The sequence below is a fragment of the Phodopus roborovskii genome, unplaced genomic scaffold, assembly GCF_943737965.1.
Source record: "Phodopus roborovskii unplaced genomic scaffold, PHOROB, whole genome shotgun sequence".
Classification (NCBI taxonomy): domain Eukaryota; kingdom Metazoa; phylum Chordata; class Mammalia; order Rodentia; family Cricetidae; genus Phodopus; species Phodopus roborovskii.
In genome coordinates, this window is record NW_026126619.1 from 4,382,274 (window position 1) to 4,408,730 (window position 26,457).

Below are 26,457 nucleotides of genomic sequence, written 5' to 3' on the forward strand. Positions count from 1 at the left end.
CAAAATTTTGCTCAGGCATTTCCTGTCACAGGAGAGTCTGGCTGTGTGACAAGGGACAGGACAGGAATATCTGCCTCAAGGGAATATTCTGTTTGAACTACAAGGAAAGATATTTCTCCCTGGTGGCTTGGCCACCTGCCACATGGGCCCTGTAGACATTGACTGTTATTTGTACTCTATTTCTTCCTTGAAGTTATTAACTTATTCCTATGAATTAATGTGTGCTACCTTATGAAAGTGTTATGTTTTAACTACCCACTGGAATTATAAACCAATTATAAAAATAAGCAGTGAAATAAAGGTTAATGGCACAGTTTCTTAAAATGAGAATCATTCCTCAGTTTTATAGTTCCACAACTAATTATTTTGCTTTTACATAACAGAATAATTAGTTGTGAAGCCATAAAACTGAACAAAGTCTTTTCTGTTCCTTTCGGAAAATTAAGTGTATTGCCTAGTCATTTTAACTCACTTAAAACAAGTGTTATAAATAGCTTCCAGAAATTTCCAAACTAGAGGAGAGCTTAAGGGAACAAGTTAGATAACATACCTGTAGTTGTCATCAATCCTTCTAAATTTTCACACTAACAGCAAAGGGAAAACCATTTACTGTTATGCCAGATGGAATATTTAATCTTCTTTTTTTCCAATACCATCCCAAAGAAGCCTTGTATCTCTTCCATATCACTTAAGTGATAGAACACCACAGAAGTGTCTTAATGTGTTTTTCTCAGTAACCTTTATCTGTATATAGCAATTCAGAAAAGAGCCTTCACGTCTTTGTAAACTGAGTAGGTAAATGATCATATATTTAAGGGAATCATTTCGCCCCAAATTTTCCTAATCTATATCTGTATCCCAGCATTGGGATTTAAGACTGCCTTTTCCTTCAATCTAATATCACAGTTTTCATCTCAATTCACTCTAAAACATAAGATTGGTGACAAATTATGGATGATTTCCATTCAGCTTTTCTACAGCTGTAGTCCAGTTAATGTCCTTGGAAGGAAATTCTAAGTGGCATGGTTCTCTTTGCAGTTGAGTGCCCGAGTCAAGGAGTTGAGCTTAGAAGTAGACGTGTGTGTGTGTGTGTGTGTGTGTGTGTGTGTGTGTGTGTGTGTGTGTGTAGACTAGGGAAAACAAGCCTCATTGAGTTTTCTGTGTGGTGGCCATAGTGTAGCCAGAAGTATAGGTGAGTTTGCATCTTTCTCTGTAGTCTATCTTTCTGCGTGGACACCGCCAGGCCAAGAAGCAAGGTGAGAGCACCGAAGGAAATGACAGAGACCACTTTGCTAGACTTCCTCGAAGGCACCTGTTTCTGCAAAGACACAGATCAGAGAGTGCCACTTGGGCCCAGACACCCGACTGAGTCAAGCCTCTCTTGTCTTCTAGTCTGAAGCAAACCTGACTTGTTTGACCAGACAGTAGAATGCAAACTAAGAGGACTGCCTACACGAAGCCCTCTCTGAGCCTGCCTCATGGCTGTACACATTTAGGGACATCGTCACCACTCGTCAAACCATTGACTAGTACAGTTGCCGGTGCTCAGCAATCGCATGACTGAACAGGTCTTCCTTCGTAGCAGGTGGGATAACAGAAACAGGGAGCTAAAGCTAAAATGTGTAAGGGAAATCATCTTGCTTTTCTTTGGTTTTCAAATTCGGTGTATTTTATTTTGTCTTTAATTGTCAGTGATGCCATCACATTGTTGCTTTGTCTGTCTCAACAGGTGATATGTTTCTAACAATATTAATGAGTCTATAGAAATAATAAAAGTACACTTTGGAATTTTGTTGCCTTGGACCTTTGATTGATTTGAATCTTGATGTCTGACTTGAATAGTCACAATTTGTAAACAGTGTGTGCCACTTAAAAATAACTGGCTCCAGATATCAAATTCGACGATCTATATTCTTCAGTTTATAAGATTTCTAAAAGTGTAATTTAAAATATTGATTTCCACAACTTTAAAAAATTTATGAAAATAAATAGAAAAGATAAACTGACAGTTACAGCTTTATGTCAAAGAACTGGGAGAAAGTAAAGATAGAACCTCTCTCTCTCTCTCTCTCTCTCTCTCTCTCTCTCTGTGTGTGTGTGTGTGTGTGTGTGTGTGACTCTGTTTCTCCATCTCTGTGTGTCTCGCTGTCTCTGTGTGTGTGTGTCTGTGTGTGTCTCTCTTTGTCTCTGTGTTTCTCTGTCTCTCTCTGTCTGTCTCTGTATCTCTCTCCCTGTGCCTTTGGGATAACTCCTCCTTCCTAAAGGAATCCATTTTCAATTCACTTGAAATTGTTTCTACAACATACTATAAATGTGCCAGGGGAAGCTGCTCAGTGGTCAGTGCTTGCTTATTATGCACAGAGCTCTGAGTGTGGTAGACCATATCTGTAATCCTAGCTAGTGCTTGCAAGCAGAAGCAAGATAAGCAGAAATTCAGTCATGCTTAGCTAAATAGCAGATTTGAGGCCAACCTGAGGTACATGAGACTCTTTTAATATATATACATGTATATCTCTGTGTGTGTGTGTGTGTGTGTGTGTGTGTGTGTGTGTAAATATATATGTATACCCTAAATTTGGATTTTAGTGTGTTTAAGTTGCCATTATATACCCCATTACAACATAATCATATCAAATTAGTATGCACATTCATATCAAGTCCTTAATTTTATAGACACTGATTCTACCCTCCTGAATGGTATTAAATTTAAAGGCATAAATAATGTTTCCTACATTTCCATGCTAAAATATATTCTCAGAAAACCTATAGTGTTTTTACATATTGTGATTAATATCCTGGGGCTCAGTTTTGTGAATGTTGCTTGAGTTTTCAGTTGGCCTATAGCCTTAAAAGAATATGTAGCATTGGTGGCTCATGCCTTTAATCCCAGCACCCTGGAGACAGAGGCAGGCGGATCTCTGTGAGTTCAAGCTAGCCTGGTCTACAGAGCTAGTTCCACGACAGGCTCCAAAGCAATACAGAAAAACCCTGTCTCGAAAAGCCAAACAATACAAAATTTTAAAAAAGAAAAATCTGAACGTCAGGTGCCATATCAGGTAACTTCTCTTAACTTAGTAATTTAGTAATGAGTTTTCAAAGCTGAAGAATCAAGAATCCCATTCAAAACTCCTGACACTCCTAATTAAAAGCCATACATCTACCAAGAGTTAACACATACTCCCATGTAATGAGCTTTGGGCCACATCACGGCTCACATGCTATTTCCTTCTCCCCTCCATTTGTCCCTATTATGCATACTGCCTTCCACTCCTCCCACTCATGAGATAACCAAGTCTAATGTCATTTTCATTTTTCATAAAGTTGCTGAAAGCTATTCTGGTGGTTCCTAGTTTAAGCCGATTGCAAACAAAGAAGCTGTTTGGCACTCACATCTCACTTTTATGTGAACACAACTTTTATTTGTCTTGAACAAATAGGTAGGAGTAGATGAATAGATGTCTAGACTACATGTGGGTTTAGCTTTATAGAAAAGTGTTATCTTGTTTCCCCAAGTGCTTGTACCATTTTATATTTCCACTGGCCATGCTTGAAAGTTTCCATTGTTCGAAGTTCTTGCCTACATTTTATATTGTTCATATTTTTCAAACTTCACATTCTATTAAGTATGCAGACTGATCTAATTATTATTATGATTTTAATTTCCCATATGACTATCTTTTCATATTTTCCACACATGCATGTGTATTTTCCTCAGTAACTTACCTACTCAAATATTTCAGTGAATTTTTTAACATCATTTTTTCTTATTAACCTCCCCAAGAGTTTTTTACACACTTTAGACAGGAAGGCTTTGCCTGATAAGCTAGTTTCTTACAGGCATTTTTGTCCCAATCAATTTGTCCTTTCATTTCCCTAACAGTGTTTTCAAAGAGTTCTTTTTGGCTCCTTTAAAACTGTGCCTTAGTTTGTCCTCCATAGCTTGTCCTTTATATTAGAAAATTCTAATTTCCAATGAACAAAATCATAACTTCCAACATTAGAAGAAATATAAGGGAAGCAACTAAAGATAGCATGGCTCTATATAAAATTTACTTGGAAAATATAGCAACTGGGAAGTATTTGGCCAAGAGTAGCAGGAAAATCTAACTTTTCTGGGTTGAATTTAAAGCGCTAACTTTACATTTTTTATTTATTTTAATTTTTATTTGGTGTTTGGGGTGTATGGGCATTTCACCTACATGTATATGTATGTCTGGTGTGTTCCTGGTGCCAGTGGAGGTCAGGAGAGGACATCAGATCCCCTGGAACTGGAGTCACAGACCACTGTGAGCTGATGTGTGGGTGCTAAGAGCATGCTGCCCATGTTCTCAGTCACTACCTTAGTTCTTTGCTTTTCAAAAAAATACCATTTTTCATTTTTGCAACAAGAAGAGAAATGAGCATCTAAACAGGCCATAGACTCAGAGACCCTCATCTCATCTGATGACTGTACATTTCCATGCCCCTTCTCTGCGAGTTGACGTCTGCAACTACAGCAGGATATATGCACACTGGTGAGGAAAATGGAGAAAGAACAGAGCTTTTAGAGGCATCTCCTTCAATTCTAATTCTCCCCAAACACAACTGAGTCCTGACAAAATGACTATCTTTCCCTGTCAACTTTCTTCACACTTTACATATGTATTTACAGTTGTCTGCGACAGGAAAGATATGCAAGGACATATCTTTCTCCCTTAGGAAATGAGTGGACTGGACTTTCCTTAGGTGATGTGGCCAATGTGAGCGGAATATCTCAAATCTTTGATCCCACTGAATCACTAGACCATATGTCCCTTATCTCCCTTTTGAGGACCAAGCATTCAGAATCAATCATGCTTTATAGAAATAAAAGGACAGATAATAATACTGGATCGACTTCATTTAGCATGCTAGCATTATATATATATATATATATATATATATATATATATATATATATGCAAAAGTCTATCTCACTCACTTTTTTTTTAGAGTGCTGAATTGTTTTGGATACAGAATTGTAGCAGTGTGTATTTGCAGCTACCACTTGGTTAATGGCAGCAGACACTGTCAAACATCATCTGGAGGGCAAATTTGTTCCCACTTGAGAGCTACACCCGTTCATAGACCGATTACTCTGGGAGATTTTACACTAAAGATCCCTGGGTCAAATAAGATGAGCAACACCAAAACCAACAAACCAGCAACAATGACAGCAATGACATTAGCAAACTTTTAGTTATCTAACTACATGCTGCATACTGTTGTGCTCTTATCCAGTCCTCATAAAAGACTTGGAAGTTGCCATTTTAAGACACATTTTTTTTTCAGTTGAGAACATTGAGCCCCAGGGAAATCAAGCACTTAACTGACCAACATCATACAATTGGAAAGCTACACAGCCAGGGTTTGTTTCCAAGCCATCTCCAGAGCCTACACAATTATCTAGACAGTTCAACCCCTTTGGAATCCAGGTTTTTAATTTAAAATTCTTAATTTGCCATACTTATTAAGTATTTACATATCTCAGTAACCAAAAAAACATTTGACCTTTTGTCTTAATCAGTTGCTGATACTCTTTTAGTTATTTGATGTTCCTTATAAGCATCTGCGGATGCAAGCAAAGAAGTTGCTTTCCCTGGAAAAGCCAAGCAACATGAAGCTCAGGAAATTCAGAAGTCGCAGGAGTGAAATGGGGGCAACGTAACTGCGTGCAGGAGGGGATTTAACAAAGGAGATAAACCTTGAACCCGGCCTTTAAACACCCTGTTAAAGTGAGGCAAATAAATGCCTGCTTGGTGGCGAGGTATTTTATTCAGAGTTATAAGGATGTTCAAAGATCTTGACGAAGGGTTTGCTATGCTTGGAGAATCTCAGAAGCTAAGGAGCAGAGAGGCTAAAAATGCAGAAGAATATAAAAGGTGGGGTTCTGCACAATAACCTCTGCCCTGGCCTGTCTTTGTCACTGGAGGGCAGTAGACCAGCCAGAATTACACTAGATACATGGTCAGGTGAGGACTTGACCATAGCTGAAGTGAAAGTTGTCTGATGGTGGTGAGACTATGGACATGAACAAGGGGCATTTGACAAGAGTTGAGATGGACAGAAGGGCCAGGTGGGAGAATTTATTAACAAGAGAAGAAAGGCGGGCAGTGTGGAAAAGAGATTCCCCCTCTAAACGAGCTATGAGAGCAAGTAGACCGGACACGTTTGTGGAAAAACTATCGAGGAAGCAAAACAATGCACTATCGGTGGTAATATGGAAACAGTGTTTGGCAGCCATTGCAGTGACCTGCAGAACATGACTTTAATGCTTCTGGGTCTTCCTACTCCTTCAAAGAACACTCAAATTAGTTAGGCAAGGTTCAGAGCTACAAGATGGGTGCGCAGTTGCATTTCTACCTCTCCAAGCTGCACCTTGGCAACGGTTAACCTCTGAGAACATCAGCTGTTTGATCTGGGTCAGCATCGATGGAGATTCAACCAAAAGTGAATGAGAAATGAGGAGCCAGCTACATGTGTTGAGAAACTAGTCTCAGAGTTTAGTACGTGGTTGTTGAATGGTAGATAATCAGACCTTGGGACCTTTTCAACAGCCTTTGACTCATGTGTTTAACATAAGAATCATTAAAAGGAAGAAATGAAGAAATGCTCTTTTAGACCTTTAAAGGCAGTTTTTTTTTTCCTTCCTCTACTCCATTCTTTCAGAAAATAGTTAATGGTTTATTCTTCTCTCCAAAATAAAATTGTGCAGTATAATGCCAAATGAACTTTTTATCTATATATATTATGTTATGTGATAGATTTCATAAGTTCATCATTTAAATTCAAAATAAGCATGCAGCATATAGCACAACATTTTTAACCTTTTTCCCCTTTGGCCAAGTATCTCCTTCAAACTATACTGTTAAGAGTCATTTACCATTCAGTGTCTGTAAGATGAAGCAGGTTGATTTTGTTTTAATTACTATTATAAAGATTTTATGGTCTCCTCACTAGACTTGTAAAAGGAACAGCAATTTTATTTACTGCATTCCAACAATTTCTTCTACTGTTGTGTCTAAATAGTCGTGTTAGCTGCTGTTTAAGGAGTGCTATTAGGAGTCAGATCTCTTGTAAACATTCCATATCTGCTTTCCAGATTGGCAGAAAGATGAAAAGAATTGTGAAACACAGTCTCATGGTTCCTCAGTCATGAAGTGCAAACTTAAATCATGTCCTGCGTGTTTCCAACAGCCTCCTGACCTCAGGGCCTACCTCATCCTTTCTGTTCATCTCCCCAATTTTATCGTGAATCGAGTACCTGTGCATCATGAAAGCATAATCATTAATTCCACATATCTCTTACCTTATACTTTCTCTAGAATGCCATTATCTCTGTGCTTAAGGGGCTAATTTGGTATCCTGTCTTTCTGCTACAACGTTTCATTCTGAACATTCAACATTATAAATGTGTGTCATTAATAATAACACACCCCCTATTATGTTGAAATTCAAGCAAAAGTAAAAATAACATGATCTTTGCTTGGTGGAGTATTAATTTAGAAAGTTATTTATAAAATGTTGCCAAATTCAAGAAGTAACTATTCATGTAACTTAATAGCTTATTTTTATAGCTTGGATACATGCATGCATCCAAAAATATTAAAAATATTGATAGTTTTATAAAACCAGAAGTAAAAGGGCCGTTGTTGTTCATAAATGTGGACAGACAGATTAAAAACTTCTGAATAAATGTAATTGCCTTCTCTGGTCCAACACCCATTCACACCCCCCCACACACACACACACAGAAAGTAGGAGGTATATTCTATCCAAATTATCAAGATAATTAATTCAGCCTGCTGTGATAGAGAACATCCATCATCCTAGGGTGAAAATTTGTTGTCCTGTCTGTAATGAAAGAATTGATGTTCTTCACACATCCTTATATATTCTCTTCTCACGTGACTATTTTAGGTGTATCAATACATGCATGAAACGATCACTGTTAATGGCTGCCCCGAATTCCGAGCGAGGGCCACGGCAAAGGTAAGACTTGAGCAACTTTGAAACTATACTTGACCCCAGTGATGTAGTAATTGATTGTGCGCGTGTGTGTTTCAGGTATTCTCGTGTGTACACTGTAAGAGAATTTAGACCTCAGTGGCAGCCCAGAGTCTAGAACCAGTACTACTTACCAGGTAAAAAAATCCTAATGGAAAAAAATGACCTTTTCTGCTGCTTCTGTAGCTTAAGGAAGGAGAATGATCTCATTAAACTCACTAAATGTCCATTTGGCACAAGCAAATCTGCTGCTTTACTGTATCACGTTCTACATGGGTTTCTGGTCCATCCCGTGGATGCAAAAGAGCCTGTATCCTACGTAGAGCATGAAACCCCATCCGCACAGACTGAAAGCCCCCCGATGTAAGTCAGACGGGAAAGGTTTCACCCGACACCACTGATCCTGCACTCTTCTTTGTATTCAGCTGGGCAAGGGGTAATTTGTTGCAGGTGACATTGACCTAAAGGAAGGCTTGGCACCTTGTTCTTTGAAGGATCAAACCCAGAGATTACAGAGGTCCCATTGAAAAGCATACAGAAAGAGGATCACGACATTTTCTGGAAGATGGATCACTAGGAAACAATAAGAGACAATCTGAAGTAGCTCCTGCAGCTCCGCAGCTCCCATTTTGCGATTAAGGTGTTTTAAGAGAACTCTACTTCCTTGGTAAAGGGCTTGTAACTTCCTAATAATACTAAGAAGTGAGAACCACTGACAATATTCAGAATCTCTCATTCAACTCCTTTGCGTTACATCTCCCTGTTCTTTGATTTCTCCCTTGATATGTTCAGTTCTCATCCTGTAACTAAATACTGTGGACTTTAAAGTTTTGTTGGTTTTTTTTTCCTCCCCAACCCCGGCAAACAGAGGGTATGATTACCATTACATCATGTTTTGCTTGTTCTGAAGTGGAACACACACAGAAAAATGATCCCTACATGGCTTAATTAAGGGGAAAGTGAATTATGTAGCGTGTTACCATTGTCATTTCTTATTCATGTAGAACAGCAGGAGAGCAGCATAATGTTGCAATAGCACAGTATTTTCTGGTTGTTTCTGGGCTGTCTGCACTACATCCATGCCAGCCATTAAAACCTTTGCATGACAACAGGGTTTGCATGAGCAAATAAATGCATGTAGCTAAAAGCAGGCCGTTACTCCCAGGCCACTATCTTTCATTAAAATGCAGGCAGTAGCATAATGCTAAACTGATGTGATAATGTGGTGTGTGGCAAGAAGAATGTACAGTAGTTGGGAATCAATATTTTCACAGTGTTGAAAGTAAATCACTTTATGCCGGGCATCTAATCAACTGTGGTTAAGGAAAGCTAATGGATAATGGAATACAAGAAGCAGGCAGAGAAACTTGATTGAAACTACTATTGTATTCCTATTGGGTGGGAACTGATGGTAAGTTGATTTCCTGAATTTAAAGAAACCCATAATGTTGATTTTAAAATAGGACTGTGACCATATTAATGACATTTTGTATACCTAGGTAAAAAGCCCCAAGCAAGCTGTTCAGTTTGCCTGTGTCATTATACTAGCTGAAATGTTAGAGTAGAATTAGATATAATCGATGACCTATTAAGACACTGTTTGCGATAATATGGAATATTGGTAGAACAGTAGTGACTAGTACTTCATTTAAATTTCTATTTTCTTTCAAACATTCTGAATCTTAAAATAAAAACTTTTTATGTACTAAACCAGTGGTTCAGCAATAGAAATATCACACGTGGTCTCATGAACATATACATACAAAAGTGCTCACCAGTTGGTTGAATAAGTATCCATGCACATGTATGTGCAGGCAACAGCATAAATTGTGCCGTAGCAAAAGCATGGCATAGTAGAGCCATGAAATGCCTGAGGTCAACATGCTTTCAACAGTTATACCAGGTAGTATGTGTTCCAAATCTATTTGGAATCCTCGGTCAGGATTTGCGTGTAGCTGACCAACTCTGAAAGATTTTTACGGTGGTTTTGTTTTCAGTTTTACTTTTCATAGTAGATAAGCCTTACAGAGATGGCTATAACTAGCTGAGGATCTGCCAAAGAAAAGAGTCATATACAGCATCTTACAGAAGACCTTCTGTGCTCTCCCTTCTCCAGGAGGATGCTAGAGAGATGTCTAAGACCTTGTTCCCTGAAGATCATACACGTAGCCTTATTTCCCTCGTTTTATTACCAAAAGACCTGTCTTTTCTTTCAGGCAACAGTTGCAGCCTTTGCAGCGAGCGAAGGTCACTCTCACCCTCGGGTAGTGGAGCTGCCGAAGAGTGACGAAGGCCTGGGCTTTAACGTGATGGGAGGAAAGGAACAAAATTCCCCAATTTATATCTCCCGCATCATCCCCGGAGGGGTAGCTGAAAGACACGGAGGCCTGAAAAGAGGAGATCAGCTGCTGTCAGTGAATGGAGTGGTATGTTGGTAAAATACGGAGTTTTTTTCTTTTCTCCTCAAGTACATTCCTCCTCCTCATCCCCATTACTGAAGCCAGTTTTGAAATTCCTGTACAGACAGTAATTTTATGTCCATATCCAGCTAGCTTCCTGGGATTGGATGTGTAAAAAATCTATAAGGCAATAATTTTACATTTTTATGCCTCATTTCATCTTGCAACACATATGATGAATATCAACAGTTAGCAGAAATTCATGCCAAGAAATTATCACATAGAATTTCCCCCTCAGAATACTGCTACTAAATTCGTCTTCAGAAGAATATATTTCAATGCTGTTTTCATCCTACATGCCTATACGCAATTGTGTTTGAGGTTTCGTTTTGCTTTAGTTAGTTAGTTTGCTTGTTCTTTGTTTCAATGCTAGGTGTTGTCCCCACAGACATGTGCATAAGGCAAGTATTGTGCCACCAAGCTACGACCCCACCCCCAAGAAAGAGCTTCCTGTGAAACAAATCAGAACTTCTCCTTACCTTCCACTTGTATCTTCCTGTGAAACAAATCAGAACTTCTCCTTACCTTCCACTTGGATCAAACATAACCAATCCAAGATCACAAATTCCAGAAATATAAACAGGAATTTGTCAAAATAAAATTATCCCCAGACCTTAAAGCATTTACTATAAGAACTTAAGATTTAATATATAAGCTATATTTCGGTTCTTTTTAGCTACGTTGATTTATGCTCAAAACACAATATATCATATTTGAAGTGAGATATTCTATTAGGAAATGTGGTATAATTTTTCTCTTTATATCTTTAAACCTGTTTGCTTTTATTTATATTTAAAAAATAAAAACTTATTCCATGTTACAAAACTAGTTGTTTTGTATTAGCAAAAGCTATTCACTGAATTCTGCTGTCCTCTAATGAACATCAAAACTAGCAGTCCATGAATATTTTATATCATCATTACAATCCCAAATTACCATCCCTCTACTTTTGCTAGGAAACAGTGCTTTGAGATAAGTGTCTTATTGACCTTTCAATAGCTATCAATTTTCAGAGCTTGTATCCGATCATAATTGTAGAGCCCAGCTTCCTGACAGAAAATTTCAAGCAGGGTCAAACATTATGATGCACAGTAAGCTATGCCTTGGGTTATTAATTTATCGTTTCTCTGAGTGTACCTTGTACATCTAAAGAATGTATAGGTTTAAAAATAGGAAGAAGGTTAGCAAAAATTCACTCAAATGTGTGCATAGTCATTGTAGCTGTACAAAGCAACCATAGCCACCTATGACATCAATCATCAGTCTAATGGGTAAATTGACTTTGAACTGTCTTTCAAGGGAGCAAACAGCCTGTGTATAACCCACGTTTGCAAGGAGCACAGCTCCCGGCATTTCACAATCAGGCATCTATTCCTACTGTGACCTTGTGATGAACCTGGGAGGCAGCAGGGACCAGCACGACAATAAAATCAAACAGACCTAGTTTTACCACACTGTCAAGGACTAATTGTGTCTAATCCCTAGCTTTGCTATCTAAAAGGCAAGCAGGCAGACTGGTTACTAATCCTAAGAGCATTGGTGAAAATTAGTGAGGCCACATGTGTACCAAACACCATCCCCTCTGATCATTTGGTCATAGGCACCTTTGATAAGTAATTGTGACCACCAAAGAAAGTTGAATGAAGTGAGTGAGGTTTTTAAAGGGCCAGGAATACTGCTTTTATTAATGTGGTGAAAACTCAACCTTAAAGAAAATTCTCCTGTACATAAAGCCATATGCAAATTAACACATATGTATCAATAAAAAGCTTGTCATCACCTCTCTTCAGTGAAGCTGGTGAGATCCCACTTCTTTGTCTATTTGGGTATTCCAGCCATAGATTTGGAAGAAAGATCCACTTGAGTCAGGTAAGAATATCCCAGGGTCATTTTTTTTTTAGCCTTCCATTCAGTGTCAGAGAACCATAAACTCCATTAAGCATACAGTTTAACTTTTATCCTGTGTTCACATTCTTACTAGCCCCATGTACTGGATTCTTACACATCATTTATGTTTCCAACAAAATTGCAATTTACTAATAGTTTCCATTTATTGACCATATGATGTTAGTGAACAAGGCACTAGCTTCACAATTTGTGACATAGTTTGCTAAAGAGAAAAATAAACTATTTGTTCACTGCAGCCAGTCTAACAAATGCTCACCCTTGTCTTGGCTGGAGCCAAATTATTTCCCTCAGCATAGCCTGGTTTATCAACCTCCAAGAGTTATATCTTAAAATATTGCACCTGCATACAACACATGGTAACAATTACCTATTTTTAGTCTGTTTAAGAGTAAATCATATACATACATACATATCTATGGAACAACAATTATTGAAAACAAAAAGCGCCGTGAATTTGAAAGAGAGTAAGGGGAGGTATTGGGAGGGCTTGGGAGAGAGGAAACAGAAGGAGGAAATGGTCAATCTCAGAAAAGAAAGGAAATACTTTTTAAGTACACCAGAAAGAAAGCTATGTCCATTTTATCAGGCACTCACCTCAAGGTATTTTTCTATAAGAAACTACATGGCTCACTGCCATGCTCCTACTCACAGGAATAGTTAATGCAATCCCAGGACCCTGGGCCTTTAGCCCAGATTGCAGTTGTTAGTGAAAATAAAATATTTTACAGTAAAATGAGTTTGAAGGCCCTGTAATTGAAAGACCAAAAGCAAACCAAAGACAAGGTTAGTAAATGACCAAGTGGTTGCTGTGTCTGTTGTGGAAGATGGGCACCACTAAGCTACATGTGGAAGAATTTCAGAACATAGGCTTCTAAGGAGTGAGTTTTAAAGAGAAGAGATTTGTGAGGCTCAGGCAAACCTTACCTCAGTAAGTAAGCATTCTGAGAACAAGTCCCAGATGGCCTAATTAAATGCTAAATTATCCCATGGACTCAAAAATCCTAAATGATGTTTCTAATGGCACCAATATTTTGTGGTTTGTTTGCTATTTTTATATCTCGGTTACACTTAGGGAGGGTATGCCATGATATCTACCAAAATTTATCATGTATTAACATAGAGATGATAACAAAAAATGCCAGATAATAAAGGGAGAGTAGAGGGAGATCGATGAATAAGAAAAATACAGCAATTGAGCAATTGATTTTTTTTTCCCGTCTTATAAGTCAAAACAGAAGGAAACTCATAACAGCTCAACGCTCACTGAAGGATTTTTTATTTTTTGTCATTTCTGGCTAGAAAAGAAATTTCCCATGGGGTTCTTATAAATGAGACACTGAATCACCTAATATAGCTTCATTGAAAATACAAAGTCCTTTGCATGAGGCTACTTCTTGTGTCAAGCTTTAGCAAAACCTCATAGCTGAATTAAAATTTAACATTAATAGCAGGTCAAAAAGTTACAGTTAGAATCTATAGCTCTCTAATGGCCTCCTTTTCACACTTGCTCAAGGACTATTTCTAAAGGTCACAGCCAGTGAGCACCCAACAGGGACAGCAAATATATTTAGTGGTAGAGCCAAGATATAAGAAAATCTCAATAGATGGTGCAATGGGCTTCACTTAAGCAACCTCTTCATGAAGTACTGCTCTGATGCCAGAGCCTGTGTATATATGGAGTCAGCATGACATGGTTAAGCAGCAAAGCTTTAAAAGAATACTCGGGGGACAGTAACTGAATTTAAAAGCAATAGCAAGCAAATTGATGTGGAAGGCAAAGGAAAAAAAGCAAAACCGTGTTAATGTGTTTGTGGAATCATTGATTCAAATATCGCTGACAACCGCAAAGGTCTAGGCTCAGCCCTTGGGTGTGCTGTGCGGTGGTCAGTCCGTAAAGTAGCGGAGTCAACCATAACTTAGCCTGCTACCCTGAAGTGTGCTTTACTAAAGGACTTAAGCCATTTGGCTAGAGAAGAGAAAGTTTAGGAGAATGATGATATCTCCAGTTGACCTCCATTGTGCCAAGTCCCAAAGGACATGGCCAATGCAACCAAGGCAAACACATGAAGTTTGTAGGGAAAGCAGAGTCCTGTTTTCCTAATACAGACCTTGTACATGTGTAAAACTATCTAAACATGAAGAGTATGCACTCAGTTCCTGAAGTTTGAATCAGATATTAGAAGGTCATCTACCATTCTATATTTCAAAATACAAATAATGTGCACACAGCTGCATTGGGCTCAAAGGTCCCTGCCGTCTCTGTGACCCTGATTTTATAGCTTAGATAGAACGTTTGCTCATTCCACCATACACTGGTTCAAAAGCACATACCACCTCATATTCCGAAGCTGAAGGTAGGCCCAGCCTATTGTCTATGGATCCTATTCTTGAGATATTGTCCTTAGAGAGAATTAAAACTTTGTGACATTGTACTTTATAGTGTTTAGCATCTTAGAGATTGGTAGCATTTTACCAAGTGGTTGCTCAAAACAGTCTCACAAAATGGGAAGGACATTCTGCACTACACACACACACACACACACACACACACACACACACACACACACACACACGCACGCACCAGTGATCACACTTACATAAACTCACAGACACACAATTGTAAACACATGAAATGTATTGCAGACTTTCCTGTGGTGTTAATTGATTACCAAGCGTCAAAAGAGATTGTTCGAAAATCAATCCCAGTTGAATCGGAATGAACCCGTAGCTACATGAATGTCAGTTTCCTGGAGCTTTCATTATTTTATAGTCCTGTAAGATGCTAACATAAAACAAAGCTGGATAAAAGGTACGGGAGAGGTCCCTATACATTTCTTCATCATGTTATAATGCTATAATCAGTTCATACTATTTCTAAAAAGAGAAACTCGAAACAGTCACCCCCAAACACAGTAGCCTACAAGTACTATTGGAAAAGAGGAAGGTAGCAAATACAGCAAAGGACAGAAAGAAAGACAGGAAAGAGACATGAGAACTTTAATCACAGACCAGTTGAGAAGAGGTCTGGCTACCATCAGAAATCCAGAGGTTGCCCCAGAAACCCCCTGGCAGAACAATTACGTTTACATCTGCTCCTCTACAGTTATAAACCTAAGTTAAGTTGTTGGTACAGTGTGTGCACATTGCTAATTACTTTTAAACTTAACAGATGAATGAGTGTGGATGTGGGAAAGGAAGAGAATAAATAGTTTTCTTGGTACCTGGCCTTTTTCCCATTTTATAAATGCCTATGCCAAGTAAAAGGTGAGATTCGCAGCTCAAATTAGCTACACAGAATGTTTTCAGGTGGGCAGTGAAAATCAGTCAAGAATTAGAGCTGTGGTTGGGAGTGTAGCTCAGTGCTAAAGAGCTTGCCTAGCATACACAAGGCCCTGGGTTTGATACCCAGCACCAACAAGAATTTGATTTGATCCTGTGCGAAGCTACTACGTCTTAGCAGAGAAATTTGAACTCTGATCTCATCTTTCCACTCTTGGAGTGAAGACTACAAAATAACCAATGGGGTTTTAATGCCTATGAAATATATCACAAGATATTTCTGCAAGTTGAAGTTGTGCAGCAAAGCCCATTCACCGCAGGCGGCAATAATTTTTCTCCATTGTCTCGTGTCCTGTCCAAAAACAGGCCCCGTACATAGTTTGAATGATGTTCCATAAATAATTTGGGACGCCAGGCACTGCTGTAAGGACTTTACATAACGAATGTGATATTCTCCTCATGATGATCCTTTGTAGCAAGCACTAATAATATCATTTCCACTTTACAAATGTGAAAACAGAGAGATCCAGTACCTTAGGCAAGCTCCTAACAACTATTGGATGACAGAGCTGGAGTTCTGACTCAGGCCACCTTTATCATTTAAAAGTAAATAGATATTATAGCCATAACTAACGTGTGCTTTCATGCATGATACAGAAACGATGGAGACTTCTTAACCTTTATGGGCTTATACTTTCCACCAGGAGAAGGTAAAGAGTTTTCATCGGCTACTCACTTTTGACCTTTCAAAAGTTAAGAATCACGACAAAGGTCATAATATTTTGAGAAAAAGAAAAGAAAAAAGAAAAGCACACTTTAATTCAATTCGAATGTCTCAAAGTGTACTGGGGAGGGGAAACAAACCAAACCATCAGCCTGGTTGTGTCTGAAACTGTTTCATACCTTCCTGGCCTGGCCCCTCAGTACACTTTCTACTGGGTACCTCAGTGTGGCCCAAACGACCAGCCAGCCACCTTCCTTCCCTCAGCTAGGCGAGCAACGCTCATTCACCACCACTGTGCAAACCGACGATTTGGGTCTTAGAAGGACTGGCAATGACTGGCAAGGGCAGCGAAGGGCTTCGACCCCCCAGTTTCCCTAAGGGCTCAGCATGAGGGTCCCCAACTTCAGTCTAGGCTTGCAGGTCTGCCACAAAGCTGTCACCACACCCTCTCTCTGCATAGGAGACTTTTGCAGGTTTCTAGCAGCTCTTGACAGCCCAGCGTGGGAGATTGCTTGGGTTAGAATTAAACAGAAGTGCAAACTGGAATTTCATTTTACGTATGGAGCATTTCTGTTCTCAGGATGACATCATGTGACACTTCACTCACACCTGTGAAGGAGCCAAGAGGTAGATTTACACTTTTGGTTTTTATCACACTCAACCTTGAGAGTAACACAGCCACTGAATGTTTACAACACTGAGAAGGCTTTACACTGCCCCCTTCAGGCGGAGCCGCCTTGTGTCAGAAGGAAATACTGCACCATCTCAAAAGGACAAGAAACTCTAAACCAGGGGCTAGAAATGCCATATCTCCCCCACCCCACCCCACCCCCATGACTTTAGCCTACAAAAGTAGCATCAGGAAACCCACCTCTTGCCCTTAAGAAACCACTCTGGGGTTTTTCTGATAAAACTCACAGAACATACCTCCAGGCAGACAGTGTTTCCAGGACCAGCCATCAGATGAAGGAGGCATTCCCAGCCATGGGGTCACGCAAACTAAATCTCAACTTGCTGATTGACTATCAATTTAGTGCCTGGTGTAATCCTTCCCATAGCTATTTTTACCATGTATTGTTTGTGGCTTTGTTTGCTACTGTTATTTTAGCAATACTTTTCAGTTATTTGTAGAACAATTTTTATGTGCCAGCTACCAAACTGAGCCCTGGACACAGATCAGAAAACAAAACCAAACATCCTGTAGTCTTTGTGGAATGTTGTCTGACAGGCACCAAGAAGACATAGGTGAGCCAGGCCTTTGATCCCAGCACTCGGAAGGCAGAGGCAGGTAGATCCCTGTGAGTTCGAGGCCAGCCTGGTCTACAAGATCTAGTTCCAAGACAGCCTCCAAAGCCACAGAGAAACCCTGTCTTGAAAAAAACAAAACAGAAAAAAACAAAAACAAACAACAACAAAAGAAGACATAGGTGGTGTGTGTGTGTGTGTGTGTGTGTGTGTGTGTGTGTGTGTGTGTGTACATGTATATGCAACCACAATGAGCTACCCAGGACCTTCTCGACCTAAGAAAAATCCCTACAAAGATTCCATCCAGCTCCACATTGCTCAGAAGAATCTGATTTTCACTTTCCTACAGCACCTGCAACAAATCACCACATAGTTGGTGGTTTAAATGACAGGAATTGAGTCTGTCACAATTCCAAATTAGTTTTTCCTGGCCCCAACGCTACTGGCCAACAGACCTGAGATCCCACCTAGATTCTCAGGGCAAGAATCTGACTTTCTCACTTCTTCCGGTTTCTGGGCACGCCTTCGTCATTCCATTTGTTTTTGCCCCGTTTTGTCTTTTTCTCCGTGCCTGCTTTTCCATTCCAAATCTCCCTCTACTTCCACAGCACTAGAATACTTACGATCACCATTGGGATTCACTGAGATAACACGGCGCAACCTCGAAATTACTTCCCTCAAGATCTCCAGCGTTTGTGGGCTCCAAGAGGGCATAGTGACTTTAAGACCTTAGCTACTTTTCGATTTCGCCTTAAACATGGAAAACCCAGAATGCCCTCCCAAGCTAAGGTTTTCTGCCATCCATGGGAGACTAGTTTTCTGTCATCCATGGGAGTGCTGGCTCTCCATTCTCACACACCATTTGCTGACTCTTATCCACTGCACCCTGGGTAAGTTCCTGCTTCCTTCCCACGTTGGGTGCTGCGTTTCTGGTACTTCTACTTCTATCCATCCAGTGGTGCCCACAGGTCTCGTCTTCCTCCCTTTGACTCCAATGTGATATGAACTGTGAACGTGAAAAGATGGAACTATCATTTTATCTTGTCGTCAAATGCTTTAGGTATTTGGATCTCCGGGTCCTTTGTCCTTCTTAGGGATCAGGTGGAGGAAGAGGGATGACACACAAAGGACACAAGTTGATACTTCAGAGTGCAGCGTTGCATCATAATTAAACACTCTGACTGATGTTGCAGAGAAAAAGGGACAAAAATAACTCATCGCCAGGGTGGGAGAGTGTGATTGAAATTACCAAGGTAAGAAAGTCCATGGTCCCAAGGTTTTCCCATGTAACTAAAGGAAGATCAGGATGACATGGGCACAGTCTTTGAGATAAAATAAGGCAGAATATTGAGATCAACATCCAACCAACAGATTCTTGCCAGCTTTACACAGAAGCTTTAATTTTATTTCAGACAAAATAAGAATCTCAACCCAGTACATCAGTTTTGAAGTCCCATGATTTGCTTAGAGTTTCTGGCAGTTCCAGAAGGTGCCCATTAGGAAGCAAATTCCACTAGTTTTATCTCTACTCGAGTTTTTTCCTTAATAAAATTCTTTTTTATGCATCATTAAATCACTTGACTAGGATCTAGCATCCGATAACTGTGGTTTAGCTTAATTTTTTTAATTGTTACTATTAATGGAAATTGGAAACTTTTATACTTAATTGATATTTACAATCCCCTAAAAGGGACTTATTAATTTTCAGGTTCTTAAAGTTTCTTGAGAGCTTAAGAATATCCCAGCCACAGTATATTCATTTATCATGTGACTCTCTTTTATTGTCTATAAAGCAAAAGTAGCAATGCCTTTCCGGCAAGGGTTACCTGAAGGTTACATTAGAGACAGTAAGCCAGTCTATCATTATGCTGGATGCCTTTGCAATACCCAGTGACTGCTCTTACCTTAGAATTTTGCCCACAGAAGAACTTAACTTCTCAGCCCAGCTAAGCTCACCTTGCCTAATGCTAGTTACCCAGCCATTAAAGGCAAAGTATCTCAGCACTCCCAGTTGTGAGAATTTTGTTGGCTTCATCTCTAAAGGAAAACAATATTGTGAGAATACCACTTGAAAGTTCTCAGTAAGACTGCCAGCAAGATTTAGCAGCTGCATCCTGTGCCTGACACTGGGAAAGGAACAGTTCAAAGAAGAACACAGCCGGTACCCTAAAGGAGCCCTTTGGACCTGAGAGCTCTAGGAATTTCTAGTTATGTTTTTCACGAGAAGATCTAGTTGCAGTACTCATAACTGGCTTTACCTTCAGCTTTGGATGATTTGTAGAAACATCATGCCAACATGTCACAAAAAGGAATAACACCAAAAGTGTGCCACTTTGCCCTTCTGCTCAGGTCTAGAAAATCCAATAAAGTCTAAAACTAAAGTCTACAGGGAACCTCCCAGCTATCCAGTTTTATAGTGAGTCTGAAAATAGAGTGGCATTGAGACTATGGGGCTTTTCCTTAAATCCCCCTTGATTTTGTATCCAAGCTCTTTTCAAAATCCAAACCAAATGATGGCTGTCCTTAAGCAACATAAAGGTGCCTTCCAATAGTGCTGCCCATGTTATGGAAATTTAGTTGGTCTTAGTCACCCAAGACTGTTAGTACACACTCCGTTTTTACATGGCTTCTATTTTATTGGGTGACATTAATGGGTGGGATGATACACAGCTGTATGACGTTGACCGTCAATCCCACGTCATCTTCTGGCACCGATAGCTAAAGTATATTTTCTTTCAGCTGTGTTGGATAAGCTTGCACGTATTTAGTATACTCCAGATTTCATTCTAACTGGCTTGTCATTTTTAGCGTGTGTGTGTGTGTGTGTGTGTGTGTGTGTGTGTGTGTGTGTGTGTTGTATGTGTGTGTGTGAGAGAGAGAGAGAGAGAGATGTTCTGTGTATGCTAGAGAAGCACACACACTCTCTTCTCTGGTTTCTGAAAGAGTCCATCACTGAACCAGAGCTCAATGTTTTAGGGATAGGCGGTCTGGCAATCAAGCCCCAGTCATTCTGCAGTGTCTGTCCCTGTGGTCACAGGTGTTCGCAGTCCGGCGCACCTTTTACCATGGGTGCTAGAGATCAGAGCTAAGGTCTTCCTGATGTGTAGCCAGCACTCTCCTCCACTCAGCCATCTATCCAACTCCCTTATCCTTCCAATCTCTTTTATTTCCCTTATTAACAAAATAAAGTAAGAATTTGGCTATGTGAAAAATGTATTATGTGTGTTCAATTTTTCTATGAATAAAATGACAGGCACAGTCATAGAATTTCTTCCTCATGCTCTTTAAGTTATTTTTTTAGGAATGTGATGCCTTCAGCAAAATATTTATCATTATCTGTGATTTGTCACTCTCCCTAGAAGCAAGTACCTTCATCCGCCTAACGGATTAGCTGTTCATTTTTTCCCCACCAATTCTTTAATTTGGGAGATGTTAGACGGAGCCACCAGTCAACAAAATAGATCATTTAGGTGTGGCCACAGTGGCTGTACATGGCGTTAATTATGTAGACAAGGTCTCTAACCCCAGATGACCGTGAACTTCTAATCCACCTGCTTCTCACAAATCCTGGGATTACAGACACACAACACCATTCTCAGTTTTACAGGATGCTGGGTATTGGGCTGAAAGCTTCAAGCATGCCAGACAAACATTCTACTAATAAAACCAATTCCACTGACACCTGTTTTATTTTGGGGGTGGGGGACTGAGACAGGGTTTCTCTGTATCCTAATCCAGTTAGTGTTGCCTGTATATACATACTTAATTTAAAAATTAGCTTTATGTGTGTGTGTGTGTGTGTGTGTATCCAGAAATATTCCACTACATTAAATTGTCATTGTTAATATCCCTAACTAAAGGTTTAGAAACAAAGCAAGCACCCCCAAGTAATAACCAAAAGGTAAGAGAAAGGGATTCACTTCCTTACTGATCAACCAGGCCAGGTACCTGGGAAGAGCTCTAGGTACACCAGGCTACATAATTAACCCAGCTGTCATACGGCACAAACTTTCTCTGTGGAATTCATGGAGTTTGATGAATCGTTTCTTAATTTCTCTTGAATCTTAATGCCTTCTCGGTGCTTCATTAGAAGTGATAGTAATAGTAGCTACATTGTTTCTATGCATTTAGTATTCACATGGCATGAGGCAACTTATGAATATGAATTCTAAGCAAATTGTGTTTGGTTTTGCTGTTGTTTCCTAATGAAGACTGAAGTCGTGGTTTTAAGGCCAAATAAGAATCTTTTAAGAAGTAATATCATATTTCAGTTTCAAAATGATGGATGAACATTAACTAAACCATAAAGTGTCGCTATTGTTTGCCCAAACGTTATTGGGTAGCCCTGGCATTATTTTAGTCACTAAATGAAATAAAAAGTAAAGGCACTGATCTCTGATTTCACCTAAGGATATGGGGAAGAAGTTGGTAACAAAATAGGTCAACTTTGCAACACAGATGTGTTTGTTTGTTTTGTTTTTCAAGACAGGGTTTCTCTGTGTGCCTTTAAAGCCTGTCCTGGAACTTGCTCTGTAGACCAGGCTGGCTTTGAACTCACAGAACTCCTCCTGGCTCTGCCTCCAGAGCGCTGGGATTAACAGCGTGTGCCACTACCACCTGGCTAACACCGATCATTTTATGATAGCAGAGTCACTAACCCAAGTGAGGTGAGTTAGGCAGACAGTTCTCCGGAGAGAAGCAAATACTAAGCTGTGAAGTAGGTTATGAACCACCCTGCTCAAAACAGGAAGGTGCCAGCCAGAGAGAAAATCCCGAGTCATTTTGTTTAGCGTCTCAAGGATTCATAATTGAGTGTACAAAGTGCAGGCACAGCTAGAAAAGTGAGCTACGCTGAGCTATGGATTTGGGTCTCAACAACACTAGGCCACAGAGCAATTTTAAGCAAGAATGACACCTAATCCAGTTGGAATCTCTGAGCCATTCCTGAGAACGCAGGGTTTAAAGCGTGGCCTCAAAGGAGACTGAACTGGGGGGAGGCAAGGTACCAGAACTGAGAAATAACTGAATGCTAAGAGAAGAAATACACTTCAGTATGAATCTGTCATGGAGGAAATAATAGTACTGCTCTGATACAACAGAATGCTATTTTGGGGTGGGGTGGGGGAGAGGAAAAGATCGATATTAGTTGTACCGAAGAAGAAGAACTACAAAGCTGGCTCGTTTCACTTTGAGAAAAATTCCTGAGGCGATTGATTTGTAACTCCCTCTGCAGTCTCCCATCTGTCAAGCCTGAAAGCACTACAGTTTTTCATCTCAGGAGCCATTAAATGAAAAGCAAAAATTAAACATTGAGTATTTTGCAATCTCTCCTCACCGCCACTTCTCAGTCAAACATGAATCCCACCCCAAACCTAACCAAACCTAAAAAAAAATATGGATTTACAGCCAATAGACACGAGCATGAATTATGAATTATTTTCCAGGCATGCTATTGACACCCAGGCAGCAAAAAGTAAACCACTGAGAGGAAGTAGGGGGAAAAGAAAATGCGCACGTTCCAGTTCACTAGATTCCAGGGGGAAACAGGCCTGGCTGTGACTGTTGAAGCAGCATCAGACTGAACACTTCCGCACCCACAGCCACTGATGGAATTCATCTACAATCCTTTCCCCTCACCCAAGTTGCGTAGGCAATTATGGCTGTATTTTCTTTTCTTTTCTTTTCTTTTTTTTTTTTAAACATTATCATCTGCTCTACCATCTTCGGTTTATTATAGAATGTTCTAGATCTACTAAATAATTCTCCTCAACAAGCACACACAGACACACATACACACACACACACACAGAGAGAGAGAGAGAGAGAGAGAGAGAGAGAGAGAGAGAGAGAGAGAGAGGAGGGGAGACTAAGATTAGAAAAAAATAAAGTTCTTTGTTATTACCTTTATTCACGTATTTCATTCCAGTTATTTCCCTCCTTCCCCAAGGAAATACTTTCATGGTGGATTGCATTGAAGTATATACACAGACAGACAGACACATGCACACACACACACACACACACACACACACACACACACACATTCTCTCTCTCAAGCTTCCATATTTCCTTTTATAGTTTCTTTTTTCTTTCTTTCTTTCTTTTTTTGTTTGTTTGTTTGTTTGTATAAAAAGTAACCTACTGAAAGGCCAGCATCTAGCAACAGACTTGTGATTGATTCATTAAGGTGTGTGCAGGCCCCCAGAAATTTTTCTCTTAGATGATCCCAGCTTCTTTATTTATAAAACAGAGTTGTTAATATCTTTCAACATATGCAAGGCACTCGAAAATTGCCCAATCATAAATATCCAATATTATTGTTCTGATGGAAGCATCACCCTAAGAACCCATCCCCCATCTCTCTCCAAATCCTGTTGCATCTGGAAAAGCCCTCCAAATGATGACCCCTTCCCCAAAGATGCTCAAGACCACTCCCACAGCATATGTAAAATGCCCTCCCCAGAAGACAGACATGTGGTTTTCCGGTCTCACTTTTCTGCCTCCTCTCAGGGAGTACTGGAAAATCACCCAGGAGTGTTGTATCCATTAAAGGTGGCCTTTCCTAATTTGGCTGGATTTGGTTTGATTTGTATTGCTGCATTGGTGGAGAGGTTTATTGGGGTGGGGTACAGAAATGTTTTGATTATTATTAAGGCTTTTTTTAATGGATAGCTTTGTGTATATTTGTTATTTTTTTTGTTATTGTTTTGTGGGGTTTTTGTTGTTGTTATTGTTATTTTTGTTTTGTTTTGTTTGTTTTTTTGAGACAGGGTTTCTCTGAGGTTTTGGAACCTGCCTTGGAACTAGCTCTTGTAGACCAGGCTGGTCTCGAACTCAGAGACAGATCCAACTGCCTCTGCCTCAAGTGCTAGGATTAAAGGTGTGGGCCACCACCTGGTCTATTTGTTATTCTTTAGTTGACTTTCTTGATACCAAATGTACCTTTTGCATACTTTTCCTTAACCTAGTATATAATCTGTGACAGACACGTAAGTTCCATGCTTGGTGCAACCATCCTCCATTGTTGGATATTTACTTTATCACTCAATTAGTTTTTGTTTGCTTGTTTTTTTGCATTAAAAATAACAGTGCTCGAAGTTGAGCAGGAAGGTTAAGTTGTGGAGACCAAGTGATACTTGGAAGGGGACTTGAGCAAAGGGTGGGGACTTACTGAAACAAGGAAATGAACAAAGAATATTGTAGGCTTAATGAGTAAAACTGAAATGTTACAGAATCTTACAAATCTATGGTAAAGTCAATCTGGTGTTGTATCTGTAAGGAAGGTGAATATTAGGAAGAGGAATCTATGAAAGATGCTGTATAGTTGAGATAATTTAATGTTCATGTCTGGAAAATGAATACCACTTTAGGGTACCATGTATATTTGTCATATTCATTAGGCTTTGGCTTCAAAGCTACTACTCTACATTAGGCAGGCAAATACTATTCACTATATTTGCTTTGAGGGGGAAATGAGTGTTGTGGCTAGCCAGGATCGTGTTGTTATTAATTACCAGTAGATTGCAGATAGACAAAGGCATACAAAAACAAGATGACTCAGTTCTAAGCCTGGAGGACAGAAGAAATAAAAAGGAAACTCTTTCTCCCTCTCTCCACATTCCTTAGTTACCTGTAGCTCTTTGTGAAGGGACTTGGCCTCTCCCAAGTCTCATCCATCATTATGTCTATTATTGTTGTCCTTGTTCAACTCAAGTGTAGGCAGCTCAATTCCTGTTGGTAAGATTTTATGGGTGCAGCTTCTGACATTCATGGGAGACATAATCTCACAGCAAATCCCCTAATCCTCTTGCTCTTAAAATCTTTCTGCTTCCCACCCTTTTCCAAAATGATCCCTGAGGCTCAGATGTGGGAGTTGTATTGTAGATAGATCTGGAAGCACAAAACATTTAATTATCTACTACCAAATGGTCAGCCCTGAAAACACATATACACGTACCATTGTATAGACTAGGCAGATTGTATTTATATGCATTAACAATGAAACAAACAAAAAAAGAGACCATGAATTTGAAAGAGAGCAAGGAAGGGTGTATGGGAGTGTGCAAAGGGAAACAGAAGGGGAAAATGATGCTATTATATTATTTTTAAAAGGTGAAAGAAATAATTAGAGTAGGAAGGGGAGCTAAAACTCTAATGTGTACTGGTAAACGGGACATCAGTCGAGATTTGCAGATAATTGGATGTGGTTAGAGGAAGGAGTTAAAAATGCATTCAGTATGTAGTCCAAATACTTATATGATCAGTTAAAGTAGGAGGCATGGAGGCAAAGGGTAGAAAGGAATCTTTGAAACTTTGAGCAAGTTAGAATATTTAAAATAACCAAAAAAATCTTAGTATAAATCAATGGCAACAAATGCAAAGAATCAGCTGTGGCTATGCATTTAGTTGGAAAAGACATTTATATCTAGACCCAAAAGATATCGCACAGTAACACTGATATGTCTCCAAATGTTTACTTCTGCAAGAAGGCAGCTGCAATGCTGAATCCCTGTAATTAAATTAAATGCTATTACATTCTACTATTCATGCTGCACAGCAACAGAAACGTCTGTCCATTATGCGCTTCACCAGAAATATATTTGACAATTCCAGGCTCAGAGAACTGGTGCCTAGACACACTGAGTTCCATGCTAATTGTCTGGGCATCAGGGATTCCAAATCACTTAGATATTAAAAAGGATCTCTTGAAGAAGACAGTTGAAATATTGCAGCTATCCATTCTTTCTACGATACCCTTTAGAAAACTTAACTCAATGAGATTGCTGGAGTGCAATTCTATTAGACAAAAATAATAAA

General features: G+C 39.5%; 1 protein-coding gene across 2 annotated transcripts in view; it reads left to right on the top strand.

Annotated features, from left to right (window-relative positions):
- Lin7a (lin-7 homolog A, crumbs cell polarity complex component) overlaps positions 1 to 26,457 on the top strand; it is a 114,332-nt gene that overhangs the window by 78,073 nt on the left and 9,802 nt on the right. For both annotated transcript variants that reach the window (XM_051206412.1, XM_051206411.1), the window contains 2 exons: positions 7,939 to 8,010; positions 10,242 to 10,451. In XM_051206412.1, the coding sequence (XP_051062369.1) occupies positions 7,939 to 8,010; positions 10,242 to 10,451 (282 nt within the window). The remainder of the gene's footprint in view (positions 1 to 7,938; positions 8,011 to 10,241; positions 10,452 to 26,457) is intronic.